This window comes from Rhipicephalus sanguineus, chromosome 1 (assembly GCF_013339695.2).
Source record: "Rhipicephalus sanguineus isolate Rsan-2018 chromosome 1, BIME_Rsan_1.4, whole genome shotgun sequence".
Classification (NCBI taxonomy): Eukaryota; Metazoa; Arthropoda; class Arachnida; order Ixodida; family Ixodidae; genus Rhipicephalus; species Rhipicephalus sanguineus.
The window spans coordinates 277,193,480-277,212,888 of NC_051176.1; the positions used below are offsets into that span (position 1 = coordinate 277,193,480).

A 19,409-nucleotide genomic window follows, 5' to 3' on the forward strand; every position below is an offset into this window, starting at 1 on the left:
CCATCTAAAACGCTTTTTGTATATGCACAGCCTGATTTAAAGTAATATCACACCTGTTCTTTTTTGCATGTTGGACTGTATGCCACAGAAACAGTTTTGTCACTATTGATTTATTATTGTGTAAATATGAGCGCTTTACGAACAGTGTACTGGGTCCTCTGTCAGGCACTATGCCTTTAGTCCCAACATCCTGTTATTTCTTATGCAAGGAAACAATAAAACAATTTTGAAACTCAAACTCAAAAACTTAAAGAATTGGAGGAGGGGGGGTGTAGTATGGGTGCCTACATGAGAGCTTCCTATCACCGTTGATTGTGTGACACCACCTGGTGCTTGGAGTATACTACCACTGTACTGATACAACAGTGATAAACATAAATTGATGCGATGTTAATGATAGGGGTTGGTTTGTTAAGATAGCTCGTGATAGCCCTTTCCGGCAAGACCTGCCTGGGCGCGGACATATTGCTGTCCTCACTATTGTAAATGTGGGCATGCTCCCTAAAAAAGCATTGAAGAGGTAGAATTATCTGCCTTTGTAGTTCTGCCCAACAAATTAGAAACATCTGATATCAAAATAATTAAAGTACATAGTACAGTTCGTTTGTTTATTTATTTATTTATTTATTTATTCATTTATTTATTTGAGTACCTTCAAGGCCTGCAGACATTGCAGAAAGGAGGGGGTAACAATATACACGAGAACAGAGGAAAAAAAAAATGTGGCTGCTAAGTGTATACATAGCATTCAACAGCAGCTGAGATCGGTCAGTTGGGCAACAGAGGTGGGCAGGTGGTTCCAGTCATTCAAAGTGCTAGGAATAAAGCAATTGTAAAAATATTTTGCGTGTGAGAAAGGTATGTGTACATTGTGTTGATGGTCAAATTTGTTTTATACGTAAGATGGTTTTGAAAGAAGAACAAACTTGTGGATTTTGATAGATTTTATGAAAAAGAACAAGGCAAGACACCTTCCTGTGTGAGCACATAGCGTGCATAGTCTGAAAGGATGAAACGTGCAGTGCGATTTTGGACGGATTCCAAGGTATGAACAGGAATGTTTGTGCAAGGATCCCACACAGAGCTGGCATACTCACGCTTCAAATGAGCAAGAGTTCCTTTTTATGATCTTTTTATGAGCTGGCAGCTGACCAATAATCCCTTGCATACTACCTGAATGCATCAAGCCTGCCAGAACGAGACCCTCACTATGAATGAAGAAAAGATGACTTTTAAGGGTTCGTTTTTCTTGGTGCATTCAGGTATGTGAGGGATTGATGCATTGAGGTAGTATGCGAGGGATTATTGGTCAGCTGCCAGCTCGTAAAATGATCGCGTGCTATATGAATGACGCCAACAGGCAGAAAAAGTGTTCCACACTCGCCGCCATAGCTGCGATCAGCGCTAACACTGCTAGGTTTAAATGCACATATACACCCCATAAAGTGGACGGGGGGATTACCGCTGCCGTAGCTCAGTGTTAGAGCATTGGCCGCTTTATTCGAAGGTCGCAGGTTCGGTCCCTGCCGGCGGCAAGTTACCTTTCCGTCCACTTTACTTTCCTCACATTTGTATCCTAATTACAACAAAAAACATCCCCTATACTTTCCTTGTCATTATTGTTTCTTAGTTCTCATTAATATTGTGTCTGACAAAGAAAAATGAGCCCTTAAAAGTAATCTTCTTTCCTTGATATAAAAGGAAGTTATACATGTTATTGAACGTGTTAAAAAAACCATGCGTTTGAAATTGTTGGCTATAGATGAAAGATCTTATTTTGCTAAAATCAGAAAGAGCCACAGAATCTTACTACTTTAACACCTATTACTTACAGGTGCAAACTGGGAATTGATGCAAGAACAGCAACTGCGCAGCAAACTTGACAGCCCCAGCTTGGTTGCTATATGGGGCCGCCAGACATCAGCAGCCATAGGTGAGACAGCAGCAGTGCTGAAAGCATGGCTACATTATGGGACTGTTCAGAGATATAGTTGGAGTTTTACTGAAGCAATGAGGGGGGATTTAGTTGTAACAGGCTAAGTGTATAAAAATCCAACGGTGCATTATTGAAATGTTTTCTTTAATTCGTTGCTTTCACATTAGGAATTTTTTGATACGTACACCTATTCGTTCCTAGATGCAGGATTGACACAAGTATTGTGGAAAGACGGCTGAAGTATGTAAGATTATGTAAATGGGAGGGAAGCATTACTGCGTGAGGATAGTGTCATTAAACAGATAACATATAGAACCACATTGTGTGTTGCGTCAGCCAGAAAGCAAAGCAAAACAATAGTAGTAGTTTGATAAGAATAATATATATAATCTATATATGTAGTATATAATATTAATAACATACAGTTCATAAAATATGTAGGTTTATAGAAATGGCATATTTTTTGTAAAGAAATCAACTGCTCACTGATGCACCACACCCTCTGCGCCATGCGTCTTCCTAACTCCTTTAACAGGACTGTTCTGGAAGTGGTGACTCTCTCTGTAACGCTTGACATTTGCAGCTAAATGTGGACATTTCTTGTTTTTAAAGTTTGATCCCTGAATTGGTTGTTGAATTTTGTGACTCCATTTGTTGTGGTATTCCCGCAAGCAATTTCATGCGTCAACTTACAAAGATGAGTTGCCTGGAGGAACCATGATTTGTCTTGTGTCCATTTTATAATGTTGCCTTCTTCTAACGCAAGGGCGAAAGCCTGGAAACTCACCATTGTGCATTGCATTGAGGGATTTGGAGTGTGAAGGCTTTTTTTTATATATATATTAGTAGCATGGGCTGGTGCCTACGAGATCACCAATGCTTTGCTACAGTCATTCTGAATATTTGTATACCTTTGTAAATACAAAGTGCCAGTGTACAGCTAGACATTTTGAAAGTCATAAATATTTGAAATTAATCTTAAGCTAAAGATCTGTGTAAGCTCCACACGAGCAAGCTTGTCACAAACCTTATCACAAATATCTGTTGGTCACTTCCAGGCAAAGCAGCATTTCTTCGTGTGAAAAGTAAGCATACCATAAACAGCTGTACGTCATGCTTACTTGTCGTATGCAGTGTGCAGTCTTGTATAGAAGTTCTGAATATTATTTCAATATGCCAGCCTTAGTTGGTTTTTCTTGTCCTTTTGGATAGAAACTAAAGTATCAGTTGGAATACTTGGCAAAAAAAAAAGACATACAACATTGTGGTTTATTTGTTCAGACCACTAAGGGACAACGTGGCACATTTTGCATCAACTATTAATGAACTTCTGAAGTTCGCCTGACGTTCGCACTTTTTTTTTTATCATAGTGAAAATCAAGTCTCCCCTGTTTGCGGGGAGGAGTGGTAGTGAGTGAGCGGGGTGGGTTAGCTCATTTGTAGGCGTAGAAAGCTAGTTTCTGGGTTTCTGGATAAGGTTACAGTATTTCCTACAGCTGCACTTTAACCATGCATTGCCCCTTGTGTGACAGTGTTCTCTAGGCATAGTCCATGTGGTACTCCTTTCTTGTGCCATATTTTCAGAATTTTTTTTTCCTTGTGCACTGCAGTTTGTGATATATTAGAGCCTCTCTAATATGTTCAAGCCCAGTGTGCATCCTTGCCTGACTTTTCTACTACAGTCAAACACGGATATATCGAACTCGAAGGAGATTGCGGATTAGTTCGATATATGAAAAATTTGATATAAAAAAATACAGGCCCCCGAGGCCTTACCAGTGGTGGACAATCACCTACAATCGGCGCATTCAAAAATTGACAACTAATTCCGCACACACGATGCAACAGAACGTTTCATTTGCATGAAAAAAAATCGCTTATCTTGGCCTGCTTCTTTGTCTTTGAAATGAGGTTGAAGACGTTGGCCTCGATCTTATCGAGGCTGTCGAGGTGCAACAGCCCGGTTCCCTCCATGTCGCCGCAACAACGGCGAATCAAACCGAACGCTGTCGCCACTTCAGCGGTGGAGTATGTGCGCGTAGCTGCCGCCTCGTCCGGACAATCTTCCTCGTTGCTTGAGCTGTCGGCCTGGGCATCGTGGGTCCCTGCGACCGCAGCTACAATGTCCTCGTCAGTGAGGCTCGCAACAGACCGAACATTGCAGTCTGCTTCCACGAAATCGTCTGCAGACACTTCGGGTGGAACAGCAGCCGGGAAGAGGGACGCCAACTCGCGAAACACGTCAGCTATGCGCTCGTCGTTTGCCGACGATGTTGTAGCGTTGCTTAAATTGGTGAAGCCATCCAGTGTTGTCGGTGAAATCGTCTTCACCGAGTGCGGCGGCGAACTATTTCGCCTTAGCCATCAGCTTCGGGCCATTCACAGGAATGTTCTTCGCGCGCGCTGCTAAGAACCAGGCATAGAGTACCTTTTCTACTTTCCCGTGGGCAGGAGCGCGCACACGACAGGCTCCCGACGTTCGCTGCTCCACCGCCTTTGCCTTGATATCCGATTTGTTCTTCAACAAGGTGCTCATAGTGCTCCATGGTATCCCGATGTCGTCCGCCACCGTTGAACTTCTTTCGCCCCCTCAACACGCTGTATGGCTTTCAACTTCGTCGCAAAGTCAAAGTTCTTGCGCTTCTTGACGCTGGCCATTGCTACACGAGAAGTCGAAAATTCAAGCAGTCCGCAGCGCCTTTGCACAGCACGCATACAAAAGAGGAATGCGGTGGTATGCGAAAACTCACGGAAGTGGACTCCGCCAACAAAGCATTCGCGATCAGTCACGATGGCGGCGATGGCTATCCAGGCTACCCGGCTACCTGCGAGGGCAGCAGCAATGTACGAAAGGCGCGAGCTGTGGTTGGCTGAGCAATTACGAAAGGCGCGGGCTGTGGTTGGATGATCAAAACTCACAAAACAGCAACAAAAAAGAAAGAAACGGCGAAAGGAGGAGGCCGCCGGTTCCTTTGTTCCTGCTCTAAAAAAAAAAAAAGGCGGAAGGAGGAGGTCGCCAGCTCCTTCGTTCCTGCTCTCCGAGCCGACGGTAACGCGGAGAAAGCATAAGAACGAGAGAGAGAGGAAAACGAAAAAGCCATTCCGCAAGTTGGAGAACGCGCCCAACAGGAGTACAGTCCGAGCCCTCTCGCCCTCACGTTTTTATAGTGTTTCGGGTGTCGGCGGAGGCGCGGTACCGCAAAGGTCGCGGAGTGCAGCGAGTGTCGAAGCGCACCTTCTAGCTCGCGCAGCGTTCGATATATCCGATGGCGGGTAAAAATACCGTTCGATGTAAACGTGCGAATTTCTATACTTTTAGAAAGGATATTCAAGGGGATAATTTACGAGTTCGATATAGCTGAAAAGTCTATATATGTGGGTTCGATATATCCGTGTTCGACTGTACATGCTTTCTCCCAATTGGGCACTGCCATAGTGTCAGCCATTTCCATTTTGAAAAGTAAGGGTGTTTCTTTATTTGATGCATAACACTCGTCTCTGAATATACTGGCTGGGCATTTTGTCATGCACCTACTCTTCTAAAGAATGCACCATTTAGTTCAAATGGTACATGTTAACATTTAGCACTACAAATACTTAAAAGACCATGACAACTATGTGCACACAGCACACTGTGGTGAGTTGTCATCTTGTCTTCGTCTTTGGTGCCTTGAAGGCTCACACATAAAGCTTGCACCAATTCATTCAACAATGTTTATTCACAGATTTGTTGGGAGTGTGAGCTATTCGGATGCTGCAGGACATCTTGCCCCTCATACTTACTAATCTTGGCTGTTTGTGTGTTAGGGGACTGCTATTTTCTTCTGTGTGCTGCTATCTTACGAGAATGCACAGCAAATTAGGAGCTCTTCCCGTCTCTGCACCTTTCCCGGACTGCATGACATCTTATTTCTTAAAAGGACACTAAACAGAAAAACAATTTGACTTGTTTATATTAGTCAATTACCCCTTTACAATACTAGCTATACGACTTTTATCACTATAGGCTTGGTAAGCCAGACAAGGCAAAAAAAAAAGGAAAGACTGGTTGCGCCACTACCTTGGAAGTTCCCACACCACCTCACCACGACATTGATTTTAGGGGTGTGCGAATAATGATGACAACGAATCGTATGCGAGTAGGAATGAAGTAGTTTTTTAATAGTAAGGCAGCCATTTTCAAAACAGCCATAGAATTGCACATTTTATTTGAAACAAATATTCACAAACTTAAACATCAACAAAAGAACATAACTTTTTTTTTTTTAACCGGGAGAAAATGAGACCACTATGTAAACTGAGGTAAGCTTCTATACAGCAGCGATTACAGCCTTCGAGATATTTTGTAACTGTAGGTCGAAATACAGTTAAAATCAGATTTAATGAAGTGATGACTGTGCTCAAATTATTTTGTTAAATTGGGAAGTTCGTAAAATCGAGAAAGGAATTTTTCGGTTCATCGAAGTCTAAACTGTTAATGCAGTAACTCCCAAAAGCTACTGCGGCATTGTATTTGCCACTAATTCATGCCTGTAGCGTCAAAAGTCCGCTAAGGCGACCAGGACATGGAGGCTCCCATATCGCAGGACATGTAGCCTCCCATGTCTGGGCAATGCAAACCAGATGGTCACGTGAAACTATCGCAGGCTGCCGATATGCAATTAAGAAAGTACGAATGCAGTGATTGTGTGAGAAGGCCGAGCAAGAAAATTGCGAGGAGACGATCAGTGCCACCCGTCGCATAAACCATAAAATAATGAAAGCAACCTCTGTAGTGTTTTTGTGAGAGCATTTACACAGCAACTAAACCACCGCTGCTCCTAACGCCATCTGGTACATAAGAGGCCAGCCTACTGTTGACTTTGTTGTTCTGTACATGGGCTCGGTGTGCAGGTCCGTCAAAATAAAAGGGGCTTGTGACTAGGGTGACCAGATGGCGCACTCGAAGAAAAACCCGTCCGCATCAAGATTTGAAAGAAATCACCGGTTTCTTACTGATTTATTATTTGAAAAAAAAGAAAAAACTTTGATAAATCGAGTTAGGTGCCAAGTTAGTTTCGTTAATTCGGGTTGATGACAACATTGAACCCAATGGGTACCTGGCGGGGAATGGAAATTTCTTCATTAGATCGAGCTTCAACTGTGTTAGTATTCAAGGTGGTAATTTTCACCAGCTTTTACATAAAATTGAAACATAAAAATTTATCTTTCATGTGCCAACATTATCATGAATGATGGTGATGACAGTGGATTGGACACTTTAGTTTAGGCAACACTAGAATTTTAAGCGAAAACGGCTTCATCCAGTGATCACTTTAGTGTCGATAGTCCCGTAAAAGCTTCGGCTGCATGCATCTTGGGCGCCTTTTTTTATTCGTATACGAAGGACAGAATGCAAACAATTGTGGAAGTGCACATTATTCTCAGTGGCGTCATAATGTAGAGAAGCTCACTGTAGTGACCTTCTGAAATGTCCAATTCATCACAGCTTGCTTGTACATCAAGTTGCTGAGACATGATTTTTTGGAAGATAAAACAATAAAAAGGCTACGGATGGTCACGTTCTGTTTCTCTTTCTCAAGCACCCCTTAAAGGGACCCTAAAGAGAAAAACGATTTTTCTCGTATTAGTAAATTAGTTTTTACAATACCAAAATCACCACACTTGCCGCAGGAAGACAATTGGTAAGCGAGAAAAAAGCGCAAAAAGAAAATGCAGGTGGTGACGCCACCTTGAAGTTCCCACACTAGTTGCCGTGATGTCGTAGATTTTGACGGCTCGGACGCGCAAGCGAAAGCCGGCGCGCCGCTTTGGAAAGAAAAAAAAAGCAACGGAGAGGCATCGGCGCATGAAAAAAATTCCACTTATTTCTGAAGTGTAGCAGCACATGTGTCACTAATCCCGTTAATGGGGACGGCAATCGCCGGGCGGATTCTAAGGGCTGGCGTCAAGGCCCTCCGAAAACGCACCACGAAAGCGCGGACAATTTAGAGTTGGTCCTTTGGTGCGCCAGCGAACGCCGGTTGTGGTCCAAAGACCGAGTCAGAGCCGAGAGTCGATAACACAAACGAAAACGAAATATATTCTCGGTTAAGGCAATACAAATATCCCAAACACGCGCACACTCGGCTGGTACCCGTTACAGCTTCACAATATAATTCAGATGGTGTTTACATAACGGGAGCTAAACAAACAGATCACACGCTACGAATGCAATCGCATGCATTACAACTATTGAACGACAGTTAAAGTCCTGAATAGATAATGGCGTATCCAGTCCACAATACTTGGACGGTAATCGAATGCTTCTCTTCAAGGAAACACTCACGCCAGCTCCAGCGTTGATCGTCGTAGCTCAACCGTCGTCGTGACTTGTCACGGCTCACACGGTGTCTATGGATTCTTCCAAATCGACGATCGACTGACCGCACACCATCATAAACACGTCTTCTTTGGCTAACGGAGCCACACTTAGCGTAACTTCACCATCACCGGGCCACTCCTTCACTGACCTGCCGACTCCCTTCACTGACCCTCTCACTGACTTCCCGACTCGTCGTCGTCGCACGCTTTTATCCTTTCTCCCCCGGTTTCTAGAAGCGTCGGGAGAGTTCTTCGGCGTGCAATACAGCTGAGGCCAGAGAAAGGGCGAGAGCTTTCTCGTAGGTTCGAATCGCGGCGGCATCGCTCGGTGCTGCGTCCCCCCTTCCTTCTAGAAAGATCCAGGCTTTGCCGGGCGTTCGATCGTGTTGACTGCGTCTGGCTCGAGTGGGTGAGGAAGATGCGGCGCGCCGGCGTCTTTTGATACTTGTTTTTTCGTCTTTTCGCGCTTCTTGGGCGAGCGGTTCGCGCCGTTCTGTCTCGTAGCTGCTTGAAAGCGGCCGCGCGCGCGCTTTATAACACGCTAATTTGTGACACTGCCCCCCACTTCAAGAATATTATCACATAATATTCAAACAACATAAATTAGCGCGCACATACACATAACCAAAAATGTCCCACATACAGAGTCCATAACTCAGTCCTTCACACAATGCGCGTCACATTCACAATAGAAATATCAATACAATTCACAGGGCATTTCAATGTCACGACATATGAAAGATAAACTCAAGTACATAAGTACAACACACTATCATACCTTTCATATAAAACAATGCAAACGCTCAAAACAAAGCTCTTCAGTTATAATGCATATACAATTATATCAATAGCATTGTACACATAAAATAACGCAAGTAACACTTGGGCTCACTAGCCATACACTCTCGACACTGGGTATAATAACACAACTCATTCAAACTCAAAACACTAAAAACACTTTCAACTCCAACACCCTGTACTGTTTAAATCGTGCCGCGCTTGCGCCCCTTCTTTCGGTGCTCGCTTGCTCTCTTTTTGTTCCTTTTCGTTTTCTTGCGAGCCGTTCCATTTGATGGTGCCGGAGGGGGCGTCTCTGCTGCCGTCGACCCATTTGACGCTAGCAAGGCGTGGTCGCGTTCGTTAGAACGTTCTCGGTGTTTCGTCCACTTCTGCGCATCGTGGTGCTTTGCCTGGACGACCACCTTCGTCATCTTTTGAGCCGCAGATGATGGTGGCCGCTCAGTTGCAATGTGTCCTGCTCGGCGCGTCTTCACAGGCGGTACAGCGACCGTTGGTGCCTCACTGTTGACATTCTTTGACGCCTCGGCTTCAATTGGAGCTCGGGCGACATCTTTCCTGAGATTCTCTTGCCTTAAATCAGCCCTCACCAAGTCGTGTGAGCACAGAATGAGTGATAGCTTTAACGCACAGGTTACGCGTCTTTTAGATGTAGGGTATCCTCGTGGTGCAGTGGCCACGGTTGCTGAACGTTTAAAGAAGTATATTGTGTTAAGTCCAAGCATGGTTGCAGAAAGCGATAGGAAGAAACGTGTCGTAGGTATACCGTACATTCATTGCGTATCTCACAGGCTAAAGAAAGTAGGAAGCAGATACGGCGTTAATGTTGTTTTCACGGCGGCCAATAAGCTAGGTAAGATTTGTGGCGCTGTGCAGAGGAAGAATGAGCGAGTAAAAGACAAGAAGCGAACCGATATTTGTTTCGTAAAACACACCAACAAATTCACTGATTGCCGTACGAGTGTGGTGTATAAGGTCCCTTTCAGCTGCGGTCGCTTCTACGTAGGACAAACGGGCCGTTGCATTAACCAGAGATTGTTGGAACATAAGAGATCGCTAACCGGAGGCTCACCTTCTAATCTATCTTTACATTGTCGAGATTGTAAGTGCACGCCAAAATTCGATGAATGCGCAGTGTTGTACCGTCATAGAAATGAAGAAACGCGCCTGATGATTGAAGCATGGCATATCGAGAATAGTGGTAGCGCATGCGTGAGCCAACCGTCGATCAACTTGCATAAAGATGAAATAAAATGTCTTAACAGTTACCTTCCACGTAGACCGCCACGCGTGCCGGATTGATAGGTTCGCCTGTTGCATGGGCATGCGCAGATAAGTTTTCGTGTCTTCTTTCTTTTCAGCCGTTGTGCGTCTCTTCAGTTGTTAGTCGGCGTTTGTGGTGTCCTGACTTCTTTCTTGTGTCCGTGTTTGCACGCCCTGTCTTTTTAGAATGAACGTTTCCTCTTCTCTCGACAAATGATGCCATAAATTCAAATGACCACGCCATAAAGTACACGGCCATTGGCTGATTTGAGCATCGTGAGCTTCATAGTTGCCGTCGCCACCGCGAGATGCTGCCACATGATCAGGCGTGCGCATTCACATTGAAAGTAAGTCACGTGTTCAAATAAAAAAAGAAAAGTGCTGAAGTTCATACATGCTGACGAAGGGACGCATCTTCTTGCCTCTTTGTCACCCCCTTCCTGTGTAGCTTTCAGCGCGCTAGATAGTACGAAAGGAGAGGGAGCACTTGAAGCGTGCGACAAATCCCTGCAACTCCGCTCGTACTTGACGGATTCTAAAATTTTTTTCTGGCAGTCTATTCGTGAGGCAATAAGCTCTTTTAATGAAGCCATTCGACAATTACTTGAAAAAGTGTTGCAGGACCCCTTTAGCCCTTTGAGGGTTGATTTTTTTCGCGAAATGCGTCCCAAAAATGTGTGTTTTTTTTTTTTTTTTGCTGAATTACATTCTTCAGACGAATCTAATTCAGAAAAAAAATGTCTAAAATTTTTTGGGGTGACCGTAACGTGACAAAAAAATTGTTGGGGTATTACATACACATGGTTTATTCGTAACAGCAAGATAAATTTTATTTAAAAACCTATACGACTGTTAAAAAATTATGTATTGGAATAAACACCTGTGTAGTTCACAGACGTACAAAAATAAGTGCACGAAGTGGCGTTAAGTGGAAACATGGGGGGAGAAAAGCCACTTCTAATCCAGTCAGCATCGTCTCGCCGCACACGCTTTTGAGATGTCGCTCACTCATCGTCTGAGTCTTAACTCGTAAGTAACTCCTCATATGATGGGCTGATGTTTACTGAATCAGATTCTGATTCACCAGTCGAGTGGCGATACCTCTGAATCGCCGCTAGTCTCGCCTGCAGCAGAGAAACCGGAGCGCACTTCCATATCGAAAGCAAACTGCACGGGTGAGCGCACTGAAGAAAACTGCGTAGTTGCAAGCACATCCGGAAAGCGAAAACAAGTCCGAAACCTACAATAATCCTTCGTCTTATTGCTAACGAGACAAGTGTTTTTCGCGAGTCCCCGAAACGGGAAACGCAACGACAGCAGCAACGTTTGTGTCAGTCAACGCTTGCACGGAAACGGGCGTAATCGCGTACCGGCAGGGCTGGGCAAAGCTACTTTTAAATTGTATCTCGATATGATACAAGATACTCAGAAGTATTTGAGATACAGATACAAGATACAACACTGATTGTATCCAATACGATACATTCCAATTGTATCTTAAGATACTTCGATACATTTGCAAATTTGTTGTTATATATCTATATAATGAAGCACTAAATGCCCATGCCCCAAAATGTTCGCTTAAAAGTGTGTTAGCTGTGACCAATTTTGTTCTATTTGAATGAAATGTGCGTTAGTATCTCAAAAGTTTTCTACTTCTTACTCAAGGTATATTAGTTTCATTTCATAACAACTTATTGGCGTTGCTTTAGCTGCTTAAAGGACCCCTGACACCGAATTTGGAAATGCGAGATGCTTGTGTTGATTCATAGTCCTGCATGCGGGGACACTTCTGACCGATTATGAGTGACGAGCGTTGCCTTTAAGATATTTTAATTTGGTTTTAAAGTAAGCCTGAGTGCTCATCTGAACTTTGAGCTCCTATCAACATAACCACTAGTATGACGTAGACGTAGGCCCCTTGTGACGTTGCAGAGGTAAAGCAAGTATTGTCGACGTCATAGACAGAAATACGCATGGTGCACTGTACTAGAACCAACTTCCTAGTGGCGCGAATGGGAGGGTTCAGGCGTTTCTCTTGGCGAAGAAAAATCCAGGTGGCGCCAGTGCAACTTTTTCTAGTCGCACCGCGCCTTCTGCTGTAGGCGCTTGCGCGCGTTTCTTGTGTGCATTTCTCCACGTTCCACGTCGTTGTAGCGGTGCCGTGCATTAATAGAGTTTCAGTTGAGCGTCCACTAAATATATGTGGACGCAGCCTGTCATTGGGAATGGCTGGCAGGCTGCGTCCGCAGAGCTGCTGCGGATGCCCAAATAAAACTGTGTAACGCGTTTAACAGAGAACGTGTATGCCGTTCGCTTCGACTAACTTCCAATGAATATTGTACTCGGCTGTTTCAGGAGGTTGAAACAACTTAACACACGTAATTGTACTTGCGATTGAGAACAATTTCATTCTAATTTTACGCAACTTGCACGCGGCGAGTGTGTGAGATCGAACAGTGGACCATACGCTGGGGATGATAATTTTCGTCCTTATTATTTGCAGGTCAACACATTAGAAGAAAGAAAAATTAAAGCGCTTTCGGGTGAGGACGTACAACTGCGGTGTCTAAGCGGCGTCTGTAGTGAACTGGAATCGTTATAATTTATTATCATACTTTTATGTTTTTCTTTATATTTCACTACAGCTGCTTCGACTAAGGCGCAGCTACCATATTTCAGACGCCAGTGATACACCAGCTCACGGCGTCTCACCGTTCTTCAACGGCGGCGCCAAGCAGTGCTGTCAGCACTAGACGCTTGTAAAAAAAAATAATAATAACTGCCGGGTGGCAACAAAAAGAGCAACCCATAGTGAGTCCACTACAGGCGAACGCATCGGAGCGCTAGAAAAAAGTGCAGCCGCGATCCTTGCGGCGAGGAGACGCGTTCGGTTTCAGCCGCTGCATTGCCAGGCTGCTCCGTTCAAAACATTCGCAACCTCAGCGTCTGCCACTTGCGAACCGTCGTCGGACTCGTTAGACGATGAGTAGGGCCACGAATCCGTCTGACAGCGATGACATCGTCTACCACGTGCTCGACGAGCAGACGAACTTCTCCAACTGGCAGCACAAGAAGCGCGTGGCTGACGTCACCCAATACTGAGCGTATGTCATCACGCGTGCCCCGAGGCGCGACCGCCGTGGCGCGGCGCTAGTTTCTTATCCTCTTTCGGCGCGCGCTTTGAACCTACACTAAAAATGACCATAATTAACGCTGCTAGGTTTAATTAGACATCACGTAGGAGCATTTGCGGTGTCATTCCGTGATTACAAGACATAGACCTACTTATTGCAACGTAAATGTCACAAACAAAAAATCGGCTGTCAGGGGCCCTTTAAAATGACAGCACTTTATACACTTCGATGATAGAGGTTTTTGCATGTCGCTTTTGTAATTGATGGGAGTCGCTGCTCTGCATGCTGACCAGCTAGTGGGTTGCCATCTAATCATAAGAACTTCAATAAGAACCCTCCGCACGATGGTGCAAATACCACTGTGTAGGTCTACTTTGCCCATAAACATATTACGGTTTTCGCAATAACAGATTACCGGACAGATGTACGTCACCAAGAACATGTGCCACCCAGAAACGTTTCAGACTTATTGTACAGTGGCACAAAGCGCCTCGGGACACCGCCGCTATTCAGACTAATGCCAGTTATAACTCCGATTACCTGATGATTAGTAGCAGTAAAAGAATTTAGGGAAGCCTAAACAAGGAACACGAATATATCTAAGTAAAATAGAAAAGCGGTTGTGTATCAGACACAGTGATTAAGTATAGAAACACAACACAGGCAGCACCCCCAAGAGCTAATAATAATTGTTGCCACGTGGCTCTGCTCCACCAATAGGATTCATCCGCTCTGAGCTCATCGCCTATCCTTGCTGGAAAACTCTGGTGGAAAGATAAAATTTCACTGCCTTTAGCTTTATTCTGGTGTCTTAGCAGCAGCAGTATCAGCTTGAGAAGCGGCGTTCAGCCAGCATTTATTGTTTCGCATGGTGGTGGTGCAGTCGCATTATCTTGTATCTTAAGATATTTGATACATTATTCAATGTATCGGAATTACAGATACTGATACACGTCTTTCGAGACTTATTGCGATACAGATAAGATACCCAAAGAGTATCTAAGATAGTATCTAAGATGCATGTATCTTCGATACTGCCCAGCACTGCGTACTGGTGAGCAATAAACGAGAGAGTAAAAAATAGGTCACCTTTTGAAAGATTCTAAACCGGAAAGCCATCAGTTTTGCAGGCGCAACAAGTGTGAACCGGCCGAAGAACAAAACCGAAACTAGCCGACGCACCACTGTATAAAGCGTAACAAAAAAAAAAATGGAGGGACATCGATGCAAGGAAAAAATTCCACGCATTCCCGCAGTGTGGCAGCACATGCCAAGCAAGAGAAATGATTTAAAAAATGCGCGCATTTTAACCCCTTAAGTGCTTTGGACGAGCAGAGCTCGTCCTCGCGGAATAGGTACTCCCCTGTAGCGTTCAGGACGAGAAGCGCTCGTCTACAGCTTAGATTGCGTGTCGTCCACCAGATGGCAGCATTTACTTGACTATTTATTCTCCTGCGGAAAGACACGGTTTTTGTATGAAAAGATGGCTTGCGTTGGCGGCGACCCATAGATAGCTCGCTCATCAACACGAAAAAAAAGCTTTTTAATTTTCGTCATCTTCTTTGAGTGATGATTCGGATACAGATGTTTATCTTGTGTTTGGAAGTGAAGACAGCGATGGCGGTGGATTGAGCAGCTCCTCCGGTGATGAAGACAGCTCGGAAGCGAGGAGAAAATGGGAAAAAGTTGAGAAATGAAACTCTTTTGGGTGCAGGAGCTGCAACAAGCCGCTTTGCGTTATTCCGTGTTTTAATATTTTCCACACAGTCCCGAAGCCTCCTGTGTGGAATAGTCCAAGGGTACTTAGCCTACACAAGTCAAGAAAGATGTCGTCTGCAACTGTTTTCTTTAAAAGCTTTTTATTTTTATTAGCAGCAGGCAGCTGGTTCCCTGTGTATTGTCCAGAAATAAACTTTATTGTGTTGATTTGGCTAAGTGTGTGGTACAAATATGTTTTCAACATCCACTAGCTACTTTTTAGTACAATCAGATTCGAAATGAGCGATTAAAAAATAGGCACTTTTGGTTGGGAAATTTTCAAAAAAATAAAGCACTTAAGGGGTTAAAGATGCAGGCATGACGTACGTGTACGTCTTTGACATTCGTGCAACTGTTAAAGGTGACGTACATGTATGTCTTTGACCCTCAAAGGGTTAATGTTGCACACTTTTGTTGTGTTGTGAATACGTAAATTTATTTATACAGCGTGGTGTTTGTTTTGTTTTACACTGCAGATTTTTTATAAAAAGCCTATGACAGTAAGGATCCTGTCGTTTTCGCACAACGAACTCCATGTCAAGGCGGAAATACTTTGCCACAGTTAAAATGACACTGTTCCTGCTAATTAACAAAAACTTGTTACTTACTTTTAAATATTGACTTGAGTTTTTAATTATTGACTTGTATTACAAAATTGTAGTGCGGGCCAACTTATGATCACCGGACAGATGTTTCTTACCTATTTTTTAGAAATCCCGAAAGAGTCATGTATTTCAGTATATTCACCCTAGAATTTCATGGATGGGATCAAAACTGATCACTCAAGGTGTGCACGAAGCGCGACCATTCTGCTGCGTCAGACCTGAACTACCCACCACATGGGAGTGACGAAATTTGAATGGTTGCGCACCAAGGCCGTATGTTCTTGTAAAAAGCTGCAAGTCATCTCACTTATGCCCACGCGTCGCCTTACTTTTGCGCATAGTATTTGGTGCTTATCTGTTTCTTTCAAACTGTGCACAAGAAAACCACAATATCAGCCTTTTTTTTTTTTTTTTTTTTTTTTTTTGTCTGGGAAGCATAAAACTCTGGGGCGTCCACTGTGGCGCTTCTTCTTGCAGACAGGTGAAATAGTTTTTCGCGCCTCTTAATAGTTTAAGAAAGTAAGATATAAGCACCACCCATCACACACAAACATTAAGCTGTCTACTAGTGTATTTCAGAATGCTTGCCGATTTTTCTTACCAGATTCTGCTTTGGAGCGCCTTCATTCAAATTTCGTTACTTCCCTGTCACGTGCCATTCTGGTGTTCGCCACACTTTGTGCGTGCCGGGCGCAATCAGTTTTGATTTTGCCCTTGAAATTTGATGATGAATATCTCGAATTACGTGCAACGTTTGTGATTTCTAAAAAACAGGTATGCCATAAATTGGCACGCACTACATCTCTGTAATTAATATAAATACCTGCCCTCAAGTCAATAATTATAAAGTTAATTAACGAGTTTTTCTTGATTAGTTGCGTCAATGTCATCTTAGCTGCAGGAAAGTATTTCCGCCTCAACATAGGGTTCATATGTGAAAATGACAGGAGCCTGACTTTCATAGAATTTTTATAAAAAGTCTGTAGTGTCTAAAAAAACACCCTGTATATATAAATTGAAATCGAATTACCCAATGTCTTTTGGAAATGTTACAGTAAAAAATTTCTGCTTGGTCTTCTCCGCATCTTTCAAAAACCTTTGACAGGGCTTTGAAAGTCTTCGACTACCTTGATCTTGCCTTTGATACACGCGCAGCCATTTACGGCTCCTTGCCAGGTGCCATCACAACTTTGGTACACACTGGAAGTTGGGTGCCATCATAACTTTGGTTACACACTGGAAGTTGTAAAGTGGCATCCCGGCACCATTCTAATGCAAGAATTTATAAAACCGGCTTAATGATAGCGGTGGTAGAAGAAAAATATTGAGACAATGGGGCAGGGAAGCGTCCTTGAGCAAGCCACCCTGTAGACGAGGCTGTCTTCCATTGCCTAGACTACTACTGCATGACTGTTGTCAGGCCTCCAGACTCTTGTTTCTTTTCTTTTCCTTTTCTTTTTTCTTTTAACTTTTTTTCTTGCTTTCCATCTTTTCTTTATTTATGCTGGCGCAAATCCAGTTACAGTTGTGAGTCCGGGGCATTTTAAAAGAGTTTGCACTGCTCCTGCCTGATTTGTGGCATGTGTGACAGATGCAAGGGCGGCTGCTGTTACGCCACATCAGTTAAGGAGTAAGTGGTGTCTCTTATAGAAGGATGTATGGACTTTTAATTAAAATTTTTGTTCCTGTATAATATAGTGTACATAGAAAATATGACCATCACCACGTAACCTGTGCACTGCACTTGTCTGTTTGCATTGCCAAAACCTTATCCTAGATGCTTACAAAAAGTAATGCCTGGTGCTGTGTGGGACAGCAACTGAAATATCAAGAGTTTGTAATCAACACTTGTCATGCGAGTAGCTACAGATTGTGCAAACTCAATGTCTTCGCTTTCCTTCCAGAAACGCACATCTTTGATGGCTTCAATTCGGTCTGGGCACTCAGTGGAGAGGACAAGGTTATGCTCAAGGTATTGTCGCGCACCAGTTGCGAAGGGCAACAGCCAATGTGTGCTGAACGTTTTTGAAGATACCGTCGAGCTTAGGGTGTGAATAGGGGTCAGATCAAAGTGTTTTTAGTCAGCTTTTGTGAACTTGAGCAGTGGGTTTTTCTATCCATGAGTACATTGAGCGTGTGAATGTGCAATATGTTTGCGTGTAAATGTGTGGCTTGGATACCCTTGGAAGTGTTCCCTTTTGTAGTTATAGCCTGTCCTCATCCTCTACCCTTCCCCTACCTGAACTTCCTTGCCCGGAGTCTTTGTAATTCTTTTGTTAAAAAAAATGTGATTTGTTGTCTTGCATATTAATGTGCCCAAGTACAAACTAGATTGCACTTGTATAAGGTGTTCTTTTTATTGTGAAAGAGAAAGATCTGTTTAAAACATGCATATAAGATCATTAAAATCTTTTGTTTCTGTGTTCAAAACAGTTACTTTGTGGTCCAGTGTGTGAGCTTGTGGCATTTAATTTAATCTTGTCAGATTCCAAGGTAATTTTTTTTAGTCTTAAAATGAATAGGATAGTCTATATGGATATATGTATGTCTATATATATATATATATATATATATATATATATATATATATATATATATATATATATATATATATAAATATATGTATAACCTTGTTGTCTTGTGACAAGTCATGTGAAACTGAAATTGAACCTTTTATATTTTCTTGTTCATTTAAAAATAAATACCATGTTGGACATCAGAGATTATGAATGTGTAAATATGATCGACCTCTCATGCTGCAACTCTTAGTGTGTGGGTACATTTTTGTTCGTTAGCTTTTTTACATTTTTTTTTATTAATGTGCCTGTTTGCTGTAGCCCGGTCATTTGTTGGCAATAAAGGTTGATGTACCCTGCTGATATTAAGCAAGTTATTAATCTGCGGCTTGACAGAATTTTGCACATGGGATGGGTGAGTTCGAATGTGCCTGCTGCATTTGAGCTTACCCCCATTTTTCTTATCCAACTATAAGGGCGTATGTCAAGAAAATGAAGACAAAAATTATATGTATAGAGGGTGCCCCAACCAACTCTAGTCAGAGTTTTAAAATATGCCACTTCACTTTATTATGACACAACCAAATGCATGTTGCTGTCTATCACATGGAGTATGCTGCACTATATTTTGTTTTCTGCCTAATTGCTTAATTAGGCAATATTGATAACTATCTTCTAAAGCAATGAAGCTGGGCTGAAAATTCCAATTAGAAAGTTGTAGATTGGTTTGTAAAACGTCTGATTCAACTGTTTCTAACTTTCTGTTAGCACTTTCTGCAGATGCTCATGAAATAAAAAAAAAAATACCACATGACATGCCTGCTTGCTTGCCATAATTGCAGTGCTCCCCAACATTCCGCTTGCAAACGACCGTAGCATTCGGCCACGTGTGCTGCAGCTTAAAAGGAGACAGGACAGCCATGATGGTAGTGGCTGTGCAATGACAAACCTGTTGCTTGCAGCAGCACAAGCATAACCGCTGCGTCTCCTTATCACTGTCATGAACTGCCATGAGGGAAGCACATCATTTGTA

At 43.1% G+C, this 19,409-nt stretch overlaps 1 protein-coding gene across 2 annotated transcripts in view; it reads left to right on the forward strand.

Moving 5' to 3' along the window:
- LOC119379028 (uncharacterized protein KIAA0232) overlaps positions 1 to 18,739 on the forward strand; it is a 58,764-nt gene extending 40,025 nt beyond the window's left edge. For both annotated transcript variants that reach the window (XM_049411853.1, XM_037648165.2), the window contains 2 exons: positions 1,835 to 1,933; positions 17,765 to 18,739. In XM_049411853.1, coding sequence (XP_049267810.1) covers positions 1,835 to 1,933; positions 17,765 to 17,889 — 224 coding nt within the window. In that variant the 3' untranslated portion in view covers positions 17,890 to 18,739. The remainder of the gene's footprint in view (positions 1 to 1,834; positions 1,934 to 17,764) is intronic.
- The last annotated feature ends 670 nt before the right edge of the window (positions 18,740 to 19,409 follow it).